The 19,134-nt window shown below is 41.9% G+C and overlaps 2 protein-coding genes across 8 annotated transcripts in view; one reads left to right on the plus strand and one right to left on the minus strand.

The window, feature by feature from the left end:
- The first annotated feature begins 3,301 nt into the window (after window positions 1–3,301).
- PSMB4 (proteasome 20S subunit beta 4) lies at window positions 3,302–5,697 on the plus strand. Its single transcript, XM_045816822.1, has 7 exons — window positions 3,302–3,477; window positions 3,699–3,905; window positions 4,144–4,290; window positions 4,466–4,547; window positions 4,950–5,066; window positions 5,279–5,367; window positions 5,577–5,697. Exons 1-7 carry the CDS (start codon window positions 3,338–3,340, stop codon window positions 5,587–5,589), a joined length of 795 nt encoding a protein of 264 aa, XP_045672778.1. The 5' UTR covers window positions 3,302–3,337; the 3' UTR covers window positions 5,590–5,697.
- Window positions 5,698–6,517: 820 nt separating this feature from the next.
- The window catches only part of POGZ (pogo transposable element derived with ZNF domain), a 49,439-nt gene continuing 36,822 nt past the window's right edge, over window positions 6,518–19,134 (minus strand). For all 7 annotated transcript variants that reach the window (XM_045816807.1, XM_045816805.1, XM_045816804.1 and 4 more), the window contains 9 exons: window positions 15,769–15,869; window positions 15,111–15,257; window positions 12,352–12,486; window positions 12,085–12,257; window positions 11,540–11,680; window positions 10,987–11,043; window positions 10,679–10,791; window positions 10,391–10,415; window positions 6,518–10,238 (listed from right to left, as the gene is read on the minus strand). In XM_045816807.1, coding sequence (XP_045672763.1) covers window positions 8,567–10,238; window positions 10,391–10,415; window positions 10,679–10,791; window positions 10,987–11,043; window positions 11,540–11,680; window positions 12,085–12,257; window positions 12,352–12,486; window positions 15,111–15,257; window positions 15,769–15,869 — 2,564 coding nt within the window. In that variant the 3' untranslated portion in view covers window positions 6,518–8,566. The remainder of the gene's footprint in view (window positions 10,239–10,390; window positions 10,416–10,678; window positions 10,792–10,986; window positions 11,044–11,539; window positions 11,681–12,084; window positions 12,258–12,351; window positions 12,487–15,110; window positions 15,258–15,768; window positions 15,870–19,134) is intronic.

Below are 19,134 nucleotides of genomic sequence, written 5' to 3' on the forward strand. Positions count from 1 at the left end.
AACTTATATGCACGACCCATGGACATGAACTAAGGTGGGGGGATTGCTGGAGGGAAGGGGCATACCAGGGGGAGAAGAGGAAAGGGGGAAAAATTTGGGACAACTGTACAACATAATCAATAAAATACACTTTAAAAAAATAAAAATAAAAATGTAAAAAAAAACAAAGAGGAAGTAAGACTCATGGGAGATATGTTCAAATACCTACCATATGTATAATAGGAATCTTAGGAGGAGAAGAGAGAATAGTAGGCAAAATCAATAAGATATAATGGCTGGAAATGTCCTAAAACTGATGAAAGATGTCAGTTCATACAGATTCAAAAAGCTCAGCAAACCCAAGCAGCATAGATACAAACAAAATCATGCCAGTCACATCATAGTAATACTGTTAAACATAAAAGACACTGCTGAACATCTTAAAAGAAGTCAGAAGTAAATAAAAAGCCACATTATCTTCAAAGACAGTATGACAAACAGGTGATTTCCTAACAAAAAACAATAGAAGCAAGAAGACAATGAAATGACATCTTTAAAGTTCCAATAGAAAAATCAGTTAACCTAGATTTTGATACCGAAGGGAAAAAATGCCGCAAACGTTTTTTTTAAGTCACTTTTACCAAAACAATCTTGAAAAAGAAGAATAAATTTGGAGGTCTTATGCTTCCTGATTTCCAAACTTACTACATATCTACAGTAATCAAAATACTGTGGGACCATAATAAAGACAGACATTTAGACTAAGGGAAAAAGGAGAACCCAGAAATAAATGCTCACATATATGATCAATGATTTTGACAAGGGTGTCAAGACCATTCAATGAGGAAAACACAGTCTTTTCAACAAATGGTGCTGGAAAAACTGGATATCCACATATCAAAGAAGTTGGATTCTTTTTTATACCATATATAAAAGTTAACTCAAAATGGATGAGATCTAAACATAAGACCTAAAACTATAAAACTTTTGAAAAAACACATCAGAGAACCTTCATGCCTTATATTTGGCAATGGTTTCTAGATTATGATATCAAAAATATGGAAACAAAAGAAAAAATACATAAATAGGTCAAATCAAAATTAAAATCTTCTGTGTATGAAAAGACACTGTTGAAAGACAACCTCAGTTCTTGCCATAGTAGGACTTTCAGTTTAGCAAGGCAGGTAGCCTTCAAACAGATGTCATGCATACTTTGAGAGGGACATTGTAGAACTGAATTACAGAGGATGTAAAACCGCCAAAATCCTCAGGAAGACCCACAAAGTAGTGCAGCCATGGACAAGCTAGACATGTTTTCTCTCTCATCTTTTTGTTATAGTCCTTGGGGACATGCTTGAGCAGTTACAGAAATGATTCTTATGTAACTCTTTTGCAGTTGAAGTTTCAAATTCCATTTCTCCTTAAGAAAAATGAAATAATGAAAATGTTTGTGAACTGGTGGTTATAGTGGTTTTGTCTAGTTTTATTTCTTTTCTTAGAATTTCAGGACACCCCTATAACCAAGGACATTCTGTACATTATAAAACCAGTCCAAGGGTTACTGAGTTAAAAGCTTGAACTTTGGTGGGAGGTAGATACTAATTAAAATCAAAGTCATAGACAACCACAAAAAAGTGGGTACACATAAAAATTTTCTAGATAATACCAGACCTGCTTTAGCCCTGACCAGTGCGGTTCATTTGGCTGGTCATCATCCCACAAAGCAAAGGGTTGCTGGTTTGACTCCCAGTCAGGGCACATGCCTGCCGAGTTGCAGGTTCAATCCCTCGTCAAGGGGTGTAGGAGAGGCAATCAATCCATGTGTCTCTCCCTCTCTTTCTCCCTCCCTTCTCCTCTCTCCAAAAATGAATGAATAAAATCTTTCCAACCCCCCCCCCCCGCCCAAAACAGACCTACTTTAAAAAGAAAAGAAAGGAAATTTCTAAATTCCTTGTTTCACTTTCACTTCTTTGTGTGTTCACCTTACAACAGAACACAGGCTGGTCACCCTTTGCATGTTGCATCATCAAATGTTAGTGGTTTGCTTTCTCTGTCATCCTCTCAGGTTAGATGATTCCAGATCCTTCCACTTTTCTGCTTTAAGACCCTATGGAATTAGACTACCTGCCAGATTTCCGGAACCGAAACTGGCCCTACCAGAGCCTTAATCTAGAGACTTAAAAAGGAGTGAGACCAGAAACCAGCAAGCCAGTTCAGGCCACACTTCCAAACAAGGATATAGCCAGTTCATATACAACGGGGGTTTTGGTGGCCATGAGCAAGGTATCCTATGGGTTTGGGAGGACTCTGGTAAGCCCGCTGTCATCACAACTGAAAACCTTTTTTTTGTCCAAGTAAGCTGCTAAATGGCCCAAAGGTCACCAGGAATAGAGGCTTGGGGTATGGGTGGCTATTAATTAGAGGAAAAAAAAATGAATACCTATTTTTCAAGACCAAAAGTTGATTTAAAGAGCTGGGTGCTGCCCAAACTGGTGTGGCTCAGGCAGTTGGGTGTCACCCTACAAACCGAAAGGTCATGGGTTCGATTCTCAATCAAGGCACATACCTTTGTGTAGGAAGGACTACCATAACAGTGGTTTTAGGGTAACCTGTTTGATTCCACACACTGCTTTCAGCCTCTAACACAATCCTGCTTAAAAGCCAGTCCCTGGAATTTAGTTTCAGTCCCACTGTCAATGGAATTTTTCTGCTGCTTACATGGTGGGCAAGAGCATTTGTTAATAAAACTTTCAGAGACTTGTCCAAGGTTCTATTGAGTGAATAATCCACCGGAGATTCCATACACCCCAGGGCATATGCAACTGTATGATTCTTTTTTAAATTCTGGGTTTGAAGACAGATCTACCATGACCAGCTGTGGCATCGGGCAAATCACTACAACCCAAGCCTCGGTTTCTTATCTATCATATTGGTCAATAATGCCTGCCATGTGGTGCTGCTATGAGAAATACAGCGTAAGACTCACTGGTAGTTTCATGTGGGGATTTTGATAAGGACCCAAAATGGACAGGAGAAATTCTGCCTCCTCGCTGAGGGTAAGAATCTTGAAGTGCCCCCCACCTCCACCTACCTTCCACACCCCCCCTCCACTTCTTCCTTAAATTTGTGCACCAGGGCACGCTCATCTAATTCAACTCTACGGCGACGCGAGGCGATGTCGTGCAATTCCAACTCTAGGGGCTTGGGTCTCCACCCAGAACGCCGGTAGAATCCGTACGGACCTCACCAGCATGGACGCTGGAAGTGGCTTGCAGGAAGAAGCCGAGTGTGGCACTGAAAGATCACTTCCGCTTCCGCTGGCGCAAGCACTTTCAGTTCTTCTGCTACCGTGACTAAGATGGAATCTCTCTGGGAGTCTCGGTCCGGACTCTGGGCCGGGGGTCCGGCCCCCGGGCAGTTTTATCGCATTCCGCCCACTCCCGGTTCCTTCCTGGACCCGGCGTCGGCGTTCCACGGAGGTCCGATTACGCGCACCCAGTAAGCTCTGGGCGCCTCAGCCTGCGGAGGGGGAGGGCCTGTGGGGCTCGGTTCGCCCGGCAGTTTCCGAGAGAGCTGGGGAAGGCGAGGGGCAGTGAGGGGCGCAGAGCCCAGGGGATGATGAAAGGAGCAGTGGAAACTCCGAAGCGGAACTCACTGCGCAGGAAGACTTAGGCTCTTTCCCGCGCCGCTTCTGCAGACCTCCCTGCCTCTCTCTCCAGGAACCCCATGGTGACCGGGACCTCGGTCCTGGGCGTGAAATTTGAAGGCGGAGTGGTGATTGCAGCAGACATGCTGGGTTCCTACGGTTCCTTGGCCCGTTTCCGCAACATCTCTCGCATTATGCGAGTCAACGACAGCACCATGCTGGGTGCTTCCGGAGACTACGCTGATTTCCAATACCTGAAGCAAGTTCTCAGCCAGATGGTGTAAGTCATCTAGAGAACAGGGCATAGTTCCCAAGTAGGGAAGGGATTAGCTCGTCAAGAAGTTGTAAAATAAGGAGGACAGGGAGAATTGTTGGGGGTGGAACACGTGGGAGTGTTTGCAATAAAGTTTTTGGCATTAGGGGGTGTAAAATGGGAAGGATTGTGGTAACGCCCTTCCATTGTTGGGGGGGTGTGAATGTAGATAATGACTTTAATATTCTCACAATTTCTTCTTAAGGATTGATGAGGAGTTGTTGGGAGATGGACACAGCTATAGTCCTAGAGCTATTCATTCATGGCTGACCAGGGCCATGTACAGCCGCCGCTCCAAGATGAACCCCCTGTGGAACACTGTGGTCATTGGAGGCTATTCTGATGGAGAGAGGTTGATCTAAATACAAGTAACATTTCCTTGACAACCTAATATTAACTACCTGTGTAGTGTAGTATATCTTTCCCTCTGAGTAAATCCCAGTTCTTAGACTCCATGGTCCCATCCTTCAGCTAAGATACAGAAACCTAAGGTGAAATGAGTTCTTTGCCCTATTGTGTCTTGTTAGCTTCCTTGGTTACGTGGACATGCTTGGTGTAGCCTATGAAGCCCCTTCGCTCGCCACTGGCTATGGTGCATACTTGGCTCAGGTAAGTAGTGAATTAAAAGGTCAGGGAGAGGGGAAGACAGACGGCAATAGAGTTAGTGGTTGTGTGCTTGTTTTTCCTTTATAATTATGACATGAGGAACAGGCTAGGATCCCTATTGCTGGGCAGATGATTGTTTTTGTAGTCCAGACGCTATGAGTATGCCACTTACATTCCAATGACAAGGCATGTCCAGGAGTCAAAAGACACGTGCAAAGAGAGGACACCCTAGGAACTCCCCCTTCAGGTGGGTCTTAGCACAAGTAAGCAGAGTGTATTCTGATGAGGTAGTAGGTGGAATGTTTCCTTTTCACTCATTTGTGTATATTACACCATGGATCTGAGACAAGTACCCTGGTATTCAGCCCCTGATTATCTCCCATGTTTTTTCTCTAATCTCCCTAGCCTCTGCTTCGAGAAGTTCTGGAGAAGCAGCCAGTGCTGAGCCAAACTGAGGCCCGAGAGCTAGTGGAACGTTGCATGCGAGTCCTGTACTATCGAGATGCCCGTTCTTATAACCGGGTGAGGGCAGGAGGGAATGATAAAGGTGATGGGGATCTAATCGGCAAGTTTTGAATACTTGCCTGGGGTTTCTGTGCTTTGAAGAACAGTCTGCCCCATTTCTCTCCTATTTTCATGTTAGGAAAAGACCTTCTGCTTGACCTTTGACAAGCTCCAGAGACTTCTTTCATGTGGGGGTGGGCATTTTCATTGAGAGCTCTGCTTTCTTTCAGTTTCAAGTTGCCACTGTGACCGAGAAAGGTGTTGAAATAGAGGGACCACTGTCTGCTGAGACCAACTGGGATATTGCCCACATGATCAGGTGACTGAAATTAAAATTACAGTAGAAAAATAGGTGGTGGAAGAGTTGGGCAACACCTTGGCTTACACTAAGCTAGTTTTTTTTCCCCTGCTTTGAAATCTCAACCCCAAAAATATCTGGGTGTAATGTGTTTTGGTTGGTTAGAACTGCTTTTAGAAAATTCCTCTCCCTGTAGTTTCACAATTTTATTATGCTATCTTCCTTTTTAGTGGCTTTGAATGAAATGCAGACGCACTATCCAGAACTGAAGTTGTACCCTTCTTCCAACTTTGAACTTGCCTGGTTCAAAGGTAGACTTTTCTTTTGTAAAATAAATCTTTTGAAACACTTGCTGAGTAGTTGCATTCTGTCTGACTAGATTACACCAAGAGTAAAACCATTGAGTACTGCCATGTGCCATCTCCTTCCCTGATCAGAGAACCTCTGGCTCTTGGTTCTATAGCACATGGAGTCCTCTGCATGACAGTACTGAAGGCCCACTGCTGTCATTTGTGAAGGCAGCTTTGTGTGGAAGCCAGGCTTAATCCTTGTGGAATAATCTAACTGGTTTTTTGTTTAATATTTTTCAACACTTCCACCCATGTACTAGATTATGAAACAGTTCCTGGTTAATATTGGCTACAAATTAGTTTTAGTTAAAAACACCATTTCAAAAATAAACTGTGGCACTTAGTAGAGCTATTCTATGTAAGGCTACCCTCAACCTGGAACTGACAGCCTCAATCCTCCCCATTCAGCCTCTGTATGGGAAATCCTAAGTAATTTCAACCTGTAACCTAAATGTTTATTGTTCAGACTTATTACTAATTTCTAGCAGTGTCAGAAAACCTACAAGTTTTATGTGTTCATTAAAATGTCCTTAAGCATAGCTGGGAGTCCATTCGGTTGGGGGATTAGCCAAATTCCATCTTCAGAACAGTGTTAAACCTGAATTTTAAAATGAATGCCCTAGGTAATTCTGGTGCATATGTTTTTGAGAAAGAAATATGGACAGGAAACCCCAAAACATGTAGAAATTCATGAGATGAGAGAAGAGGGAGAAATCAAAACATGCCTTCATTTGTAGCATCATGATTGCAACAAACTAGTACATTAAAGAAAACCATGAGCTTTCAATTTGAGTACACACATTCAGTCTCAACACAGAAAATAGTCAATAAATACTTTTATTGATTAAACTGATTTAAAAAAAAAAAAGTCCTTCTACTACTAAGCCATGCGGTTGGAATCCACAAAGATAACTTCCTGGCCAAAACCCAGCTGACCCACAGTTGGTATTATGGTCTCACAAAAATTACCCATCAGGAAAGAGTCACAGAGTGTGCAGAGGCCAGGAACCCAGCTTTGCTAAGGCTGGGGCTGCTGCGGAGACTACCAAAGAGAAGAATTAGGTCGTTGTAGATAAGAGTTGACCAGTTCTTGATCTTTCTGAAAGGCAAAGGATTGACTTGAAAGTTCATATTCTATCAAAAATGGCATCAGGCAAAAAACTTGGGGGAGAGAAGCCCAAGTGGATCCTCAGTTCATTTTTCAGATGCCACAGGTTCCAAAGATGGCCAAGCTGTTTATGGGAGGGATCCCTCCAGTTCACTATGTTCTAGTGTTCTGGGGGTTAAAAAAACAAAAACAGGAAAGACTGGGGTGAGGAGAAACGGGTGGTAACAAACGTCACACTTGTACCACAAGGCCCATCACATCTTACGCATGTGCCAGTCCGTGAAAGCCTATTAAAATAGGGTCACCTAGGAGAGGGGGAAACATTGTTTATAAACTGATTTCCCTTCACTTTATTAAACGTTCCACTTATGTACATTTTAAAGATGAACCATTTATAAGCCTGTGCAGGTTGCCTCCTTGGCTCATAGGAAGGAAACGTTGCTCAAAGACTCAGGATGGAGAGAAGAAATGGTGTTGCCGTGGGAGATGGACTTAAGATTTTTGTTCCTTTTCTGTTACAGTACAATTCAGTTTATAACCATGAGTACATACAATTTTTTAAAAACCCCTCATGCAAACTGTAGAAAAAATTTTTCTTGAAGCTGGCAGTGAAAAATAAAGATTCGTGTCTTTTTCTTTGTGCACACCCCCATGTATTTCTTCAAGTCAGATTCTTCTCTAAGCATTAAGAGAAATAGGAGAAAGCCACAGGGTAAGCAGTGTTTCAACAAGTGGTATTTTCTTCTTAAAATTCAACATTTAACTTCTTGCAAAATTAGCTCCTGGCTGTAGGACGTGTGGTCTCTTGAACAGGCAGGCTGTCCACTTAACAAAATGAAGTTCAACAAAGCAGGGACGGACCCTGGGTCTCTGCAGGATTAAGACCCCCACACTGGGAATGGCTTCCACCCTAAGATTGTGATCACCTCAATACCTTTTGCTTGTTAATGACATGTGTGATCCTTTGTCCAGAGTGATGGTGTGGGAAAGGGAAAAGGGCCAAGGATCACAAGTGCAAAGAATATTTTCTCGTATTTTTGTTGAAGGGAGGGTGGTGAGGAAAAAAATCTATTCATCATTCTGGATGATAAAAGGTGGTTTCATGCATTTTTAAAGCCACAATTTTATATCGGGTTGCTGTAGAAACCAACTTCTCTGGAGAGGGAAGGTAAGAAAGGAGAAGGAAGAGAGAGTTCAGTGGGATGTTTTTTCCATTTTCATTTTTATATAAAAGTGTTAAGACCACAATGAAAAAAGTTTTTTATCCATATATATAATAAACCAGTTTGTGAGCTACATATTTTTCTCTCCCATCTTCAGAAATGTCCTCACATTGACAATGGTCGGATAGCATCATGCCCAAAGACAGTGGCCACACAGTGAAACAAACAAACCCGGATGTACTATGACACAATTGAGGTAAAAGGGGAAACAAAAATATTTAACATTTGTCCACAATAGATTTTTTTTCTTTTCTTGATTTTGTCAGAAAAATACCAAACACAGTGATTTAAATTTTAAAAAAAAGTCACAAAAACCTGTTTTTAGTATAAGTGAATGACAGCTCCTCGGCTCAGACATGATCACTATTGGTTTTCCTAATAATCCACAAATCCACAGGGAAGTATAAGTCAACATCAGGGGCCAGTGGTAGCATAAAATTAAAAAATATAAACCAAATACTCCACCTGGTATACCCCCTTTTCCCTAACCCCTCTACCCTCCCTCACACTCCCCGCCCCACCCCTCATGACCCCAACACTCAAATCTCCATCAGATCTAGGTCAGCTTCTTCAAAGCCATAGAATGACTCGGTCTCACTTTCACCCTCAAAGAGCTGGTGAAGGCTTTCAGGCTCAGTTGTCTCTTCAGGAGATGACCTGGGTCGTGGTGTAGAAGCCGAGTGCTCCTCAGACTGTTCCCCACTCAGCTTCAATTGCTCCTCTAGGGAGGCAATTAGCTCCTCCTGCATGTCAGCATTTCTTGTAGGTGAGTTTATGTTGCCATCAGGACCAGGCAGAACACTAGCCACAAGGAAGGACCTCTGAACCAGCTCTGGACTGTCCCCAATGACAGCCAACACCTCAGCCAGCCAGACCACCACCAGTTGCAGCAAGACATCAGAATCACATGCACTATCTGCCATTTCCCGAGCCTGCTCCTTCCACTTTTTGTGCAGGAAGTTCTTGACCGTTCGTTTGATGCATACATCTAACGGCTGAATTTTGGAGCTACAGCCTGCTGGGACCACTGCAGGCAAAGTGCTAGAGGCACTAAGCATAGCCAACACCTCTTCTGACAAGTGGGTGCGATGACAGTCCATCACAAGCATGCCTTTGCTGCGCTGGCAAGCGGTGTGCTTCTGCCACACTCGGGTTGACCACAGCTCCATGATCTCATCATCACTGTAGCCAGTTTCCTTTGCCTCTAGCAATATAGAGTCTGGCATATTAGCAGGCTGATCCATTTGTCCTCGGTAGCAAACCAGAGTGGGGAGGACAGTGCCATCTGCCAGAATGGCCAGGACCACATCACACCAAGGTTCCCCCGTGCCCACTGTCTGCAGGGCATTCTCCTTTCGGTCATCACTGCTTAACACCTCTGTGTCCAGAAACAAGGAGACCTCATCAATGGCCACAATCATAGACAACGGTAAGTCCTGGTTGTGAATCTGCCGTTGTACAAATTCAATGAAGAGTCTTGCATTCTCTGCCACATCCTTAGGTAGGGTGTGGGCCACGGCCCGCCGGGCGTGGGGAGTCAGGTGGTGCCGCAGCATGAAACGCACAGCCCACTCATAAGAGATCTTAAACCCTCCCTCCAAAGAACGTCCTATTTTGGTGGCCTTCTGGAACAAGGTCTCTTCATTTACAGGTAGCTGCTGTTCTCGTTGGGTAAGCACCCACTCAGCCAGTTTCTCTTCTGCCTCGAAGCTCAGATATTTGCCCTCCAGATTCTCCCCCTGGGAGGCCTGGAAGCGACGAAGCCAACGGCGAATGCGTCTCGGGGGGTTTCGGAAGTGTTCAGCTGCCTGTTCTGTATTACAGCAGAGGGCAAACAGTACCACTCGAAGCTTCTTCACAGACAGTTGCTCCTTCTTGCCAATTGCACTGCTACTCCCACCCCCCGAGGCTGGCTCAGGTTCCTGGGTAACTGGGCTCTCTTCATCCTGGTCATCAACATTCAGACATTCAGCGTCCTCTGTAGCCAAGGGTGGGAGGGCTAATGGCTCGGGGTGAGTGGGAGTGGGTGGTGGGGTTGCAGTTGAAGCTGGTGACGGAAGTGCCTGGACCATGGGCGTTGGTAGCTCTTCAGGCTCAGGTGGGGTGGCCCCCACAGATTTCACAGTGGCAGCTTTATTAGAGGGGAAGGATGGAGGAGAGTACATATTCTTCAAGTTCCGGTCATGCACTCTGTCACGAGGCTGGCCGTGCCTAAAGGGTTAGCAAAGAGAAGAAACACCTCAGTTAGACCAGAAAAACAAAGTAACAGTAATAATAATAATAATAATAATAATAATAATAATAATAATAGACCAAATGCACTGCAAAAGAAGAAAATAAACCATAAAGTGAGTTTCTGTTACCTTGAGTGAGACGTCCAAGTGAGCGCTATGGAAAATGAGACCAAAAAAAAAAAGTTAACTCAGTGAAGAAACAAGCTTCTAAAGACAGTGTCTTGAGATTTCAACCAAAAAAGGAAACCTACTACCAACTAAAGTCTTACATAATTTCAGGTTAGAATGCTTCCAATGTTGTGAAGCACGTCATAACAGTGAGGAGTTACTCCTGGTATGGATGCTTCTGACTCATGTGACATCACTTATATCCTTATGTTTTTCTTGTCCTGCCAACCCCACATTTCTCCTACTTACCTCGTGGCAGAATGCTGCTGGATCTGTGAGAGGGGTTGAATACCAAATGCTTGGCCATGGCATCTCCCACAGAGGTAATAAATGTACAAGAAGTGCAGGCCAGCTTGATTCCACTAAGAAAGAGCCAAGAGTACAGAAGTCAAATACAGCAGTGAACTACAGAGAATTAAGCTTTAAGACCTTAATAAAGGAGTGTCCTTTCTTATCTTTCCCAAATTAATGCACACACCCACCCTCCCCCAAACAGTTAAAAGGATCTAAGGTAACAACGTGAAAAATTCAGAGACCACCAATTAGTTTTCCCTTACCTCACAGAATTTTTAAACAAAGCCAAATACTTGGGGCTCTTCCGTGGAACATGATTGCTGAGGAAGACGAAGAATAAGTGGTATGAGTTACAGGGTTCTGTTGTCTAAACTAGAGATCACCACCCACTATGACCCAATAAAAGAGATGCCTAGTCAATCCATCCAAACCTTAACTCATGCCAGTTTTCCTACCATATAACTTTTTATTAATATGCATGTGAATCACAGTGAGGGAAAGGGATCTATGAAAATGGACACTGCAAATGAGAAGGCCTGGGGGGGGGGGGGGGGGAGCAGAGGCTGAAGTTCTAAGAAGCTTCCATGTAGTGCTGTTCATCCTTGAACAACACTTTGAGTAAAAGATTCCACAAAATCAGAACACAGCCCATCAAAGCCAAATGAACATAGGCTGGCCTCTTACTCTGCTCAGAGAGATGAACAAAACAGCTCTAAGAGTTGAAAGAGAAAACATACTATAAACAGGGGAGAGAATAAAAAGAGTTCTGGAGAATCTCAACTCCCAGACAGAAACAGTGGTTCAATCATGACTTACTTGATCATGTGGTTGGCATAGGCTCGAGAACAGCAGGTGCTATAGCGACACAGAGAGCAGTGAACGTAAGTAGGAAAATGATTGGGGAAATCTGGGATCTCAAAGCTGCACTCCAGGCATGTCTGCCGGCCCATGACACTCCTGTCAAGAAACAAGAAAGATTTAATTAATTGCCCCTGGGCTCCCCAAACTGTAGGGAGCCTAGACAACAGATCCTGCTAAAAGGCTACCAGCTTAGCAATGGTCAGTGTGGTTCACTTGGTTGGAGCATCGCCCTGTAAACCAAAAGGTCGTGGGTTCAATTCCTAATGAGGGCACATGCCTAGGTTGCAGGTTTGGTCCCCAGTTGGGACACAAACAAAAGGCAACTGATTGATGTTTCCCTCTCACATCAATGTTTCTTCCCTCTCAACCTCCCCCTCCCTTTCCTTCTCTCTAAAAGCATGTCCTCAAGTGAGGACCAAAAAAAGGGAGTGACCAGATTACACTGGTAGGAGGAATAGTCATGCCCACCAAGCCCCTGGCCTCTAGAAGAAGGCACTGACATTTTCCTAACAGCTCTCTTCTGGATGTTACGCTGAACAGGAGGATAAAGGAAGACTGGCAAAGGGTCTGTTGATGAGGTCAGTGGTCCTGCCTCCTGCAAGGTGCTGGGAGATGCTTCACTGGAGGCGATCGGAACAGTTCGTGGCTGCCCTCGGGAAGCCCGGATTGTCACCTGTGGGTCAAGGGAAGAAACAATTAGAGATCAGATACTGAAAACCTCTACTCCTCTCCTGAGTCTGTAAAGGAAATGCTGACAAACCCTTTACCTTGGTGCCTGGTTTCAAACCTTCCAGCTGCTTGGGTTTACGAAAGGTTTTATGGTGCTGAAGTTTGTGTTCAATTTTGTCCTTGGCAAAGAGAAACTGCAGCCGACATTTGTTGCAATGATAAACGTTCCTCTTCTGAAGGGAGGGAAAAAAAGAGAATCTTTTTCTTCCCTGAGGAGAAGGTAGATCAGTGCCAACCATACCATTCTTCCCACCTTTCTGTTGATAATTTCAGAGTAAGAAAATACACAACAGCAAAAATCTCCCACTGAGATTCATCACCTCCCAGTCTCAAAGAAAGGTGGACTCAAAGCCAGAATGACTAGGTCCTCAAATCACCTCTTCCTGACTTGCTTTAGTAATTTGGATTGACAGACTCAAGCTTTACTCACTCGTACTTGATCTTTTCAAGGCAGACAGTGCTATCTACTTCTGGAAATTGTTCTTCTGTATTTTTTAGGTGCAATAAAATGTACATGGTAAAAATAAATCATACTTTTTATCCTGTACACCTTCATATTTTAAGTTTGTCTTCAACTCTGATCTCTAGTTCCCTTCCATAAAAACAACTTGTTACCAGTTCTTGGGTTCCTCTCATGGACAGTCTAGTCTATGCATATAACCATGTTATGGACATACACCTCTCCATCATCACCTCCCTGCTTCTCCTTTCTTTGACAACAGAAATAATAGCACTTTTCACACCTTGCTCTTTTTCCTCTTAAAACATCAACCTATACAGATATCCTTCCCTGTCAGACAGACCATTTTGAGGATTCAGACTGCTGTGTATTAAAGTCCTTCAACAAAAGGATGCATGCCTATGATTTTCTTTCTTAGGATAGGAGGCTGTATAGTCTCAGCTGAGTTGCAAGTGACCAATCTCCATTCTGCTATTTGAAAACAAATCTGTGGTGGATATTCAGCAGTCACTACTGTGCAATGAGTGCGTGAGTCCAAGAGGGTGTTTACAAGTGACAGCGTGGGCATTTTGCACACATGTGAACATTAAACACAGGTGTACCCATCTTGTTCTCCATTTTATGCCCTCTACGTACCTTCGCTCTTCTCTGGCGCCTCCTTTCTTATAGCATTTTTTAACAAAGTCGCATGTATTACATCTTAAAAACACACACAGTAACAAATTCTCCCTCACTACCTCTTCCCCTGGATCCACCTGCCTCAGTCTTTGCCTTCCTCAGCAAACTTCTTTAAAGAAGTTGTCTCCATTTCCTTAGCTCTCATTCATTTGTCCTGCTGAAATTTGACTTCCACCTTACTAACCAACAAAGCAGCTCCCGTTAAGGTCAGCCTCAAAGTTTCTTTTGCTTGATAGCTTCCTGCAACACTTGATCACAACCTTTTCTTCGAAATATACTTTCCCCTTCTCCCACGTTCCTTGACACCAAGAATCTTCTGGTTTTCCTACTAGGACAATGGCCCAGGCTTGAGGATCAGGACTTTAAGGGCCCTAAACTTTCATCTTATTCTCAGTAATGGGGGTGGTAGCTAGGATGACACTTAAAGGTCTAAAATCCACTGAATTGACAGAATGATGTCTACTAGGTACCTTTTCCACAACCCAGGCTTTTCTCCTAAGTCTGCACATCCAACTACCAGTTTAACAGACAACTACATGATGTCACAGATACCACTAACTCAGAATACTCAAATTTACATCCTTCCCCCAATTATACTTTCCCTAGTAAATAGACCCACTGTTCGTTCAATTGCCCAAGACAGATTCTTAAGCACTAGTCTCAACTTGCTACTCCCTCACTACCATCCCTATATCATAAATCCCTAAAATCATAAACGTCACTTACCTTGTCAATATTTTTCAACTCTATCTTCTTTTTCTTCATTTCAAAAGCCAATAGCCACTATCGTCTCTCACCTAAACTGAAAAAGCCTTTGGCTAGTCTCCCTACATCTAGTCTTAATCTTCTTCAATCTACTCTCCTTCATGCAGCCCATGTAATCATAACTAAAAACAAATTTGAACACATCACTCCAGGACTTAAAAACCCCTTTAATGGCTTCCCAATGACTTATTACAGTGTTTAATTGCCTTTTCATGGCTTACAAGGTTCACCATAATCTGTTCTCTACCTGCCAACCTCCCCCTGGACCCTACACTTCACAATGGACTTCTTTCAGTTCCCTGAACTTCCACACTCTCATTCTGTGCCTTCCAGCACAGTGTTTCACTCCACTTCACTTGGCTCATCCCTACTCTTCCTTTCAGGTCTTGAACACTCCTCTTCCTGGAAGCCTTAGTAGGCTCCCCAAATAGGTACATGCTTTTCTATGCTCTGTATTCCCCCAACACAACATTCTTCATGCTTTATCGTACTGTGTAATTGTCTTGTCTGCCAGTAAATCTCTCAGCACCTAAGCCTAGTGCAATGTATATAATCAAAATGCAGTAAACTTTTGCAAACACAGGTACAGGGTCCAACAGAAGTAATGCCTGCATGAGTGTGGTAGGTAGGGTAATACTATGAGTGCAGTAATTTATAGTTTTAATTTGAACATTTCACCTAAAATGTCATATGGTGTGTTTGAGTGTGCAGTGTGAAGTTACAGAACTACATGCTTATAATTTTGTAATAAAAGATTTTGTAATACAAAGGGGCACTATTTGTGCCAGACCCTGTATACTCTTCTCTATCAAAATTATTTCCCTAGCTTGGCCCTGGTCCCAGCATTCATAAATTTTAAAAATAAGAAAATGGTAATTGCTTAGTGCCTGGTACCTGGTGCCTCATGTAATGCTGTTGGAATGCGTTGCCATTTTTGAAGACCTTCAGGCAGTATGGGCACAGCAGATGCCGCGTATCCTCATGGATCATCCGAAAATGGACATCTACCTCCGAGTAGAGTGAGGAGCGGTACTGACACACCTGAGTCACGTAACAGGGAAAGTAAGCTAGAGTGAGCAAACAACTGAGGCCTCAAAAAGGACATATCAACAAAAATATTAAAATATGAAAACAAAATTTCTTTAAAAAATATATATATATATAAATCATTTTTCTGACTTTGTAATACAGGGCTACATTTGTGATAAATTCCACTGTGAATTAAGATGAAAGTGGGAAAGGACAGAAAAGTCTGAGAACAATTCATGTTTTTTGGATAAGAGGATGAGAGGAACCAAGTTTTCTCTGTCCATCTCCAAAGGGCAACTTCAGGACACGGACACTCACTCAGTACATGTGTCTGTAACTTCATGTTCTTCTCCTACATGGAGAATCCTAAAAACAGGACCTGTGTTTACTATTTCTTTTGTATCTCCTCAGTGCTCCTGAAACTGCTTGTGTGCAGTAGGTGTTCAGCAATGGTCACGAGTGGATTCTTTGTGTTCAGCCTGAGAGTAAAACAGCTAAAGCTCTCTAGAGAAAAAGGCAATACCTGGCAAACATAAGGCATCTCTCCAGGCTTATGAGTATCCTTCATGTGCTGGAGAAACAGTGGCTCACTCTCAAATGCCCACTCACAGATCTTGCACTTGGCTGTAAGAAGAACAGTGATCAGTAAACCCACCTAACAATAAGACTGAGGTCCCGCTGACCCATTGTATTTTCTGAGTTCCATATCTTCATTTTCCATAGTTAAAAAATCATTTAGTCTCTTTCTTTAAAATGGTTCTGTCTTTATATCTCTGTTCCTAATAAGAACTAACCTTGTTTCTAGCTCAGACTTCTTACCAAAGCCCCATTCTAGATTTTGAATTATCTACAAGGCCATTTTAATTGGACAGTCTACCATCAATTATAACTTAAAGCCGCAGCATCCCGGTTCCCACTGTTTCCATTCTCACTACCCCACCTCTTCTTAAACTCAAAACTTGGGTACTATCTCTGAATCCATACCCCTGTGCTCTGTCACCATTATTTCAAAATCTAGGAAGTGTCACTTCTCCAATCTCACAGGCAAAATCTTGTCACAAGCCTGCACAATTTCCTTCTGCTAATTAGGTGAATTCCAGCTCCTCCTATTTTACCAATAAATACAGTATTTATTTTTCCATGTCATTACCAAATCAATTCTTTCAAAATACTATGTTAGTTCATTCTTTTGTTCAAGGATAGACAATGATTAACTCATATTAATAATTCAGTAAGCATTATTGAACATCTTAAATGAATTCTAATAAGAATTTGTCCTTTAAAAAACTGAGAATCATGAATAGAAGTTCTTGCCTTGTTAGGAGTTATTGTGTTATGACGGTGCTAACAAATTTGAGATAACAATTTTGGAACTGCACATTTTGTCAACTGTAGCCTATAAGGTTGCAATTCTGAATTTTTGGTAAAAATTTTGATTGCTTCATATTTTCAATTATAGAAGCAAAATATAGGTGGTTATTTATATTTTTCTTATTGTCACTGAAATTACTTTCAAGTTTTTGCAAGTACAGAAACTATGAATTTGAAGACTGAAGCACTTACTGGACAATGTCCAACTCCAGTCCCCACCCCCAAAAAGATGAGTGAAGTTAATTCTATAAAGTAAAACAAACATGCAGAAAAGCCCAGGGGGTTTTCATCTGAGATCCAGGAAAGAGGTCTCAGGAAATCCAAGTATCCTCTGAAATTATTTGCAAAAGAAGAAAATTGTCTATTTTTCTAGAAAGAGGATTCACAAGTTTTGTGTTTATTCTCAAACGGGTCTGCACCCCATATAGAACCACTGCCTGAAGGTACATTAGGTGCTACAGGGACACATTCATACAAAAATAAAATACTCTGCACTTAGAGGAAGGAGGAAAAGCTGTAAGCCATATAAGCTGAACCTTGAAAGAAGAATGAGAGTTTGCAGGCAGAGGAGCCAAGAGAAGAACAGGAGCAAAGACATGAAGGTAGAGAAGTGCATGACATGTCTGGGAAACATTTGTTAGGGGCATGACAATATTTTCTCCTGTTTTGTCCACCTTACCCCTTAATTCCATTTGCTCAACTTCTTTAGTTTTTTCTTTCTAGAAAAGCTTGAAGCATTGGTGTTTTGCAACCTCTTGTCCAACCCTTTCTTACTCTATATGCTTTCCCGGGGCAATTTCACTCAACCTCAAAGGCTTTTCCTACAACCTACGTATCAGCTCTATTGTTACAGCTGTCACACAACATTCATAATAATAACATCAAGCAATTTCTAATCACAAATACCAAGCTAAGATTTATATGTATTATCTTCTATCAAGAAAATCAGTGAGGTAGGAACCTAAGACATCAGTGGAATTTAAGAGATCTCTAGTAACCTTTCACATCTGTTCAACAGGGGAAGAAGCTGGTACGGAAAATATTCAAGAGGGAGAATTGATTTTCCAAAGTGACTATCCTAACACTGTCCCTCCCCAGCACCATTAACCTCACCATCTTAACACCTAACTGGTCTCTTAGTTTGAGAGAACAGGTATTAACTACTAACAGTGTCTCCTTTCTATTTTCCAAATTATGGAAGGATAGAATCCTTATGCCTTTCTAAGGCTCATCTAACCTCAACACTCCATGTACTGCAAGATTTCACCAAGCAATTAAGTCTTTTTTTCCATACAGTACCCTCCCAACACCTGAACTTGGTTATTAAGACCCCTGAAGCACTCCCTCCTCAACCCTACCTCTTCCTCAGTTTATTGCCCTTGAACAGTATGAAGAAAAACACAATGCTATTAAGATTACATTGTCACTCTAATTAAATATATTTAATCCATTGATGTTTTGGGGACAATTCAGGAAATTTTAAAAAGGACTAGATATTAGAGATTAATTTATGATTAAATCTGTTAGGTCTTGACAAAGGAACTCTGGTTATTTAGAGAAAAATGTCATTTTTAGAGACACACACTGAAGTATTTAGGAACAAAATATAATTATATCTATAATTTAATTTTAAAACACCAGAAAGTAAAAGTAAAATATTTTTTTCCTAAAAATCAGGGATAACAAAATAGTAAGCCAACAGAAAAAGACTGATGAAGTTCTGTATTGTTTCCTCTTTCCATAAAGGAAAAACTTCCACTTATCTTTCCTATGTACAGTCCACACATACATGAATGGACCAACAAAAACCCACTGACCAGATTCTGTATAAAAATGAGTTAGATATTTTCACTGGAGGTGCAAATGAGTTTTCTGGGCCTCCTATCACTGACAGTGAGAATTTGGGGTCCTAACCTGGACCAAATTGGCTACTCTGCCACTACAACATAGTGGTATGATGGTTGATTTCAATATCCACTCTACTCTTAAATGATTAGTCTAAAGTTTCATTGTCCAATATGGTGAAGCCCCAGGGACATGTGGCTTGCAGACACCTAAAACATGGTAAGCCCAAACTGAGGCTTGCTGTGAGTGTAATATATATAGAAGAATTTTTTTTTCACTTTTAAAATTTTAAGTAGACGGTATATAATATTAGTTTTGGGTGTACAATATAGTGATTCAACATTTGTTAACCTTATAATGTCATCACCACACTAAGTCTAGCAATCATCTGTCACCATGCAGTTACCACAACATTAAAGATCTTTTTTAACAGGAAAAAAGTTAAATATCTCATTAATTTTAAAATTGCGAATACATGTTCCAGTAACTACATTTTGCATGAGTTAAATATACTAGTAAAATTAACTTCAGCTCTTTAAAACCTTATTTTAAATAACTACTAAAAATTTTAAATTGCATGTGTAGCTCACTTTCTACTTCTTTGAACAGTACTAGTCTAAGCCACTCATGGCAACCCCATTCCCCATGCAAACACGACCACGGTCAAGGAGCT

Source organism: Phyllostomus hastatus, unplaced genomic scaffold (assembly GCF_019186645.2).
Source record: "Phyllostomus hastatus isolate PE091 unplaced genomic scaffold, TTU_PhHast_1.1 phas_scaffold_216, whole genome shotgun sequence".
In the NCBI taxonomy this organism is placed as follows: Eukaryota; Metazoa; Chordata; class Mammalia; order Chiroptera; family Phyllostomidae; genus Phyllostomus; species Phyllostomus hastatus.

Bases quoted from the DNA above. Each gene is read 5' to 3' on its own strand.
- PSMB4 (XM_045816822.1), top strand. From the start codon at position 3,338: ATGGAATCTCTCTGGGAGTCTCGGTCCGGACTCTGGGCCGGGGGTCCG. The intron at 4,291-4,465 runs GTTGATCTAAAT...GTGTCTTGTTAG, and splicing joins GGCTATTCTGATGGAGAGAG to CTTCCTTGGTTACGTGGACA. The intron at 4,548-4,949 runs GTAAGTAGTGAA...TAATCTCCCTAG, and splicing joins ATGGTGCATACTTGGCTCAG to CCTCTGCTTCGAGAAGTTCT.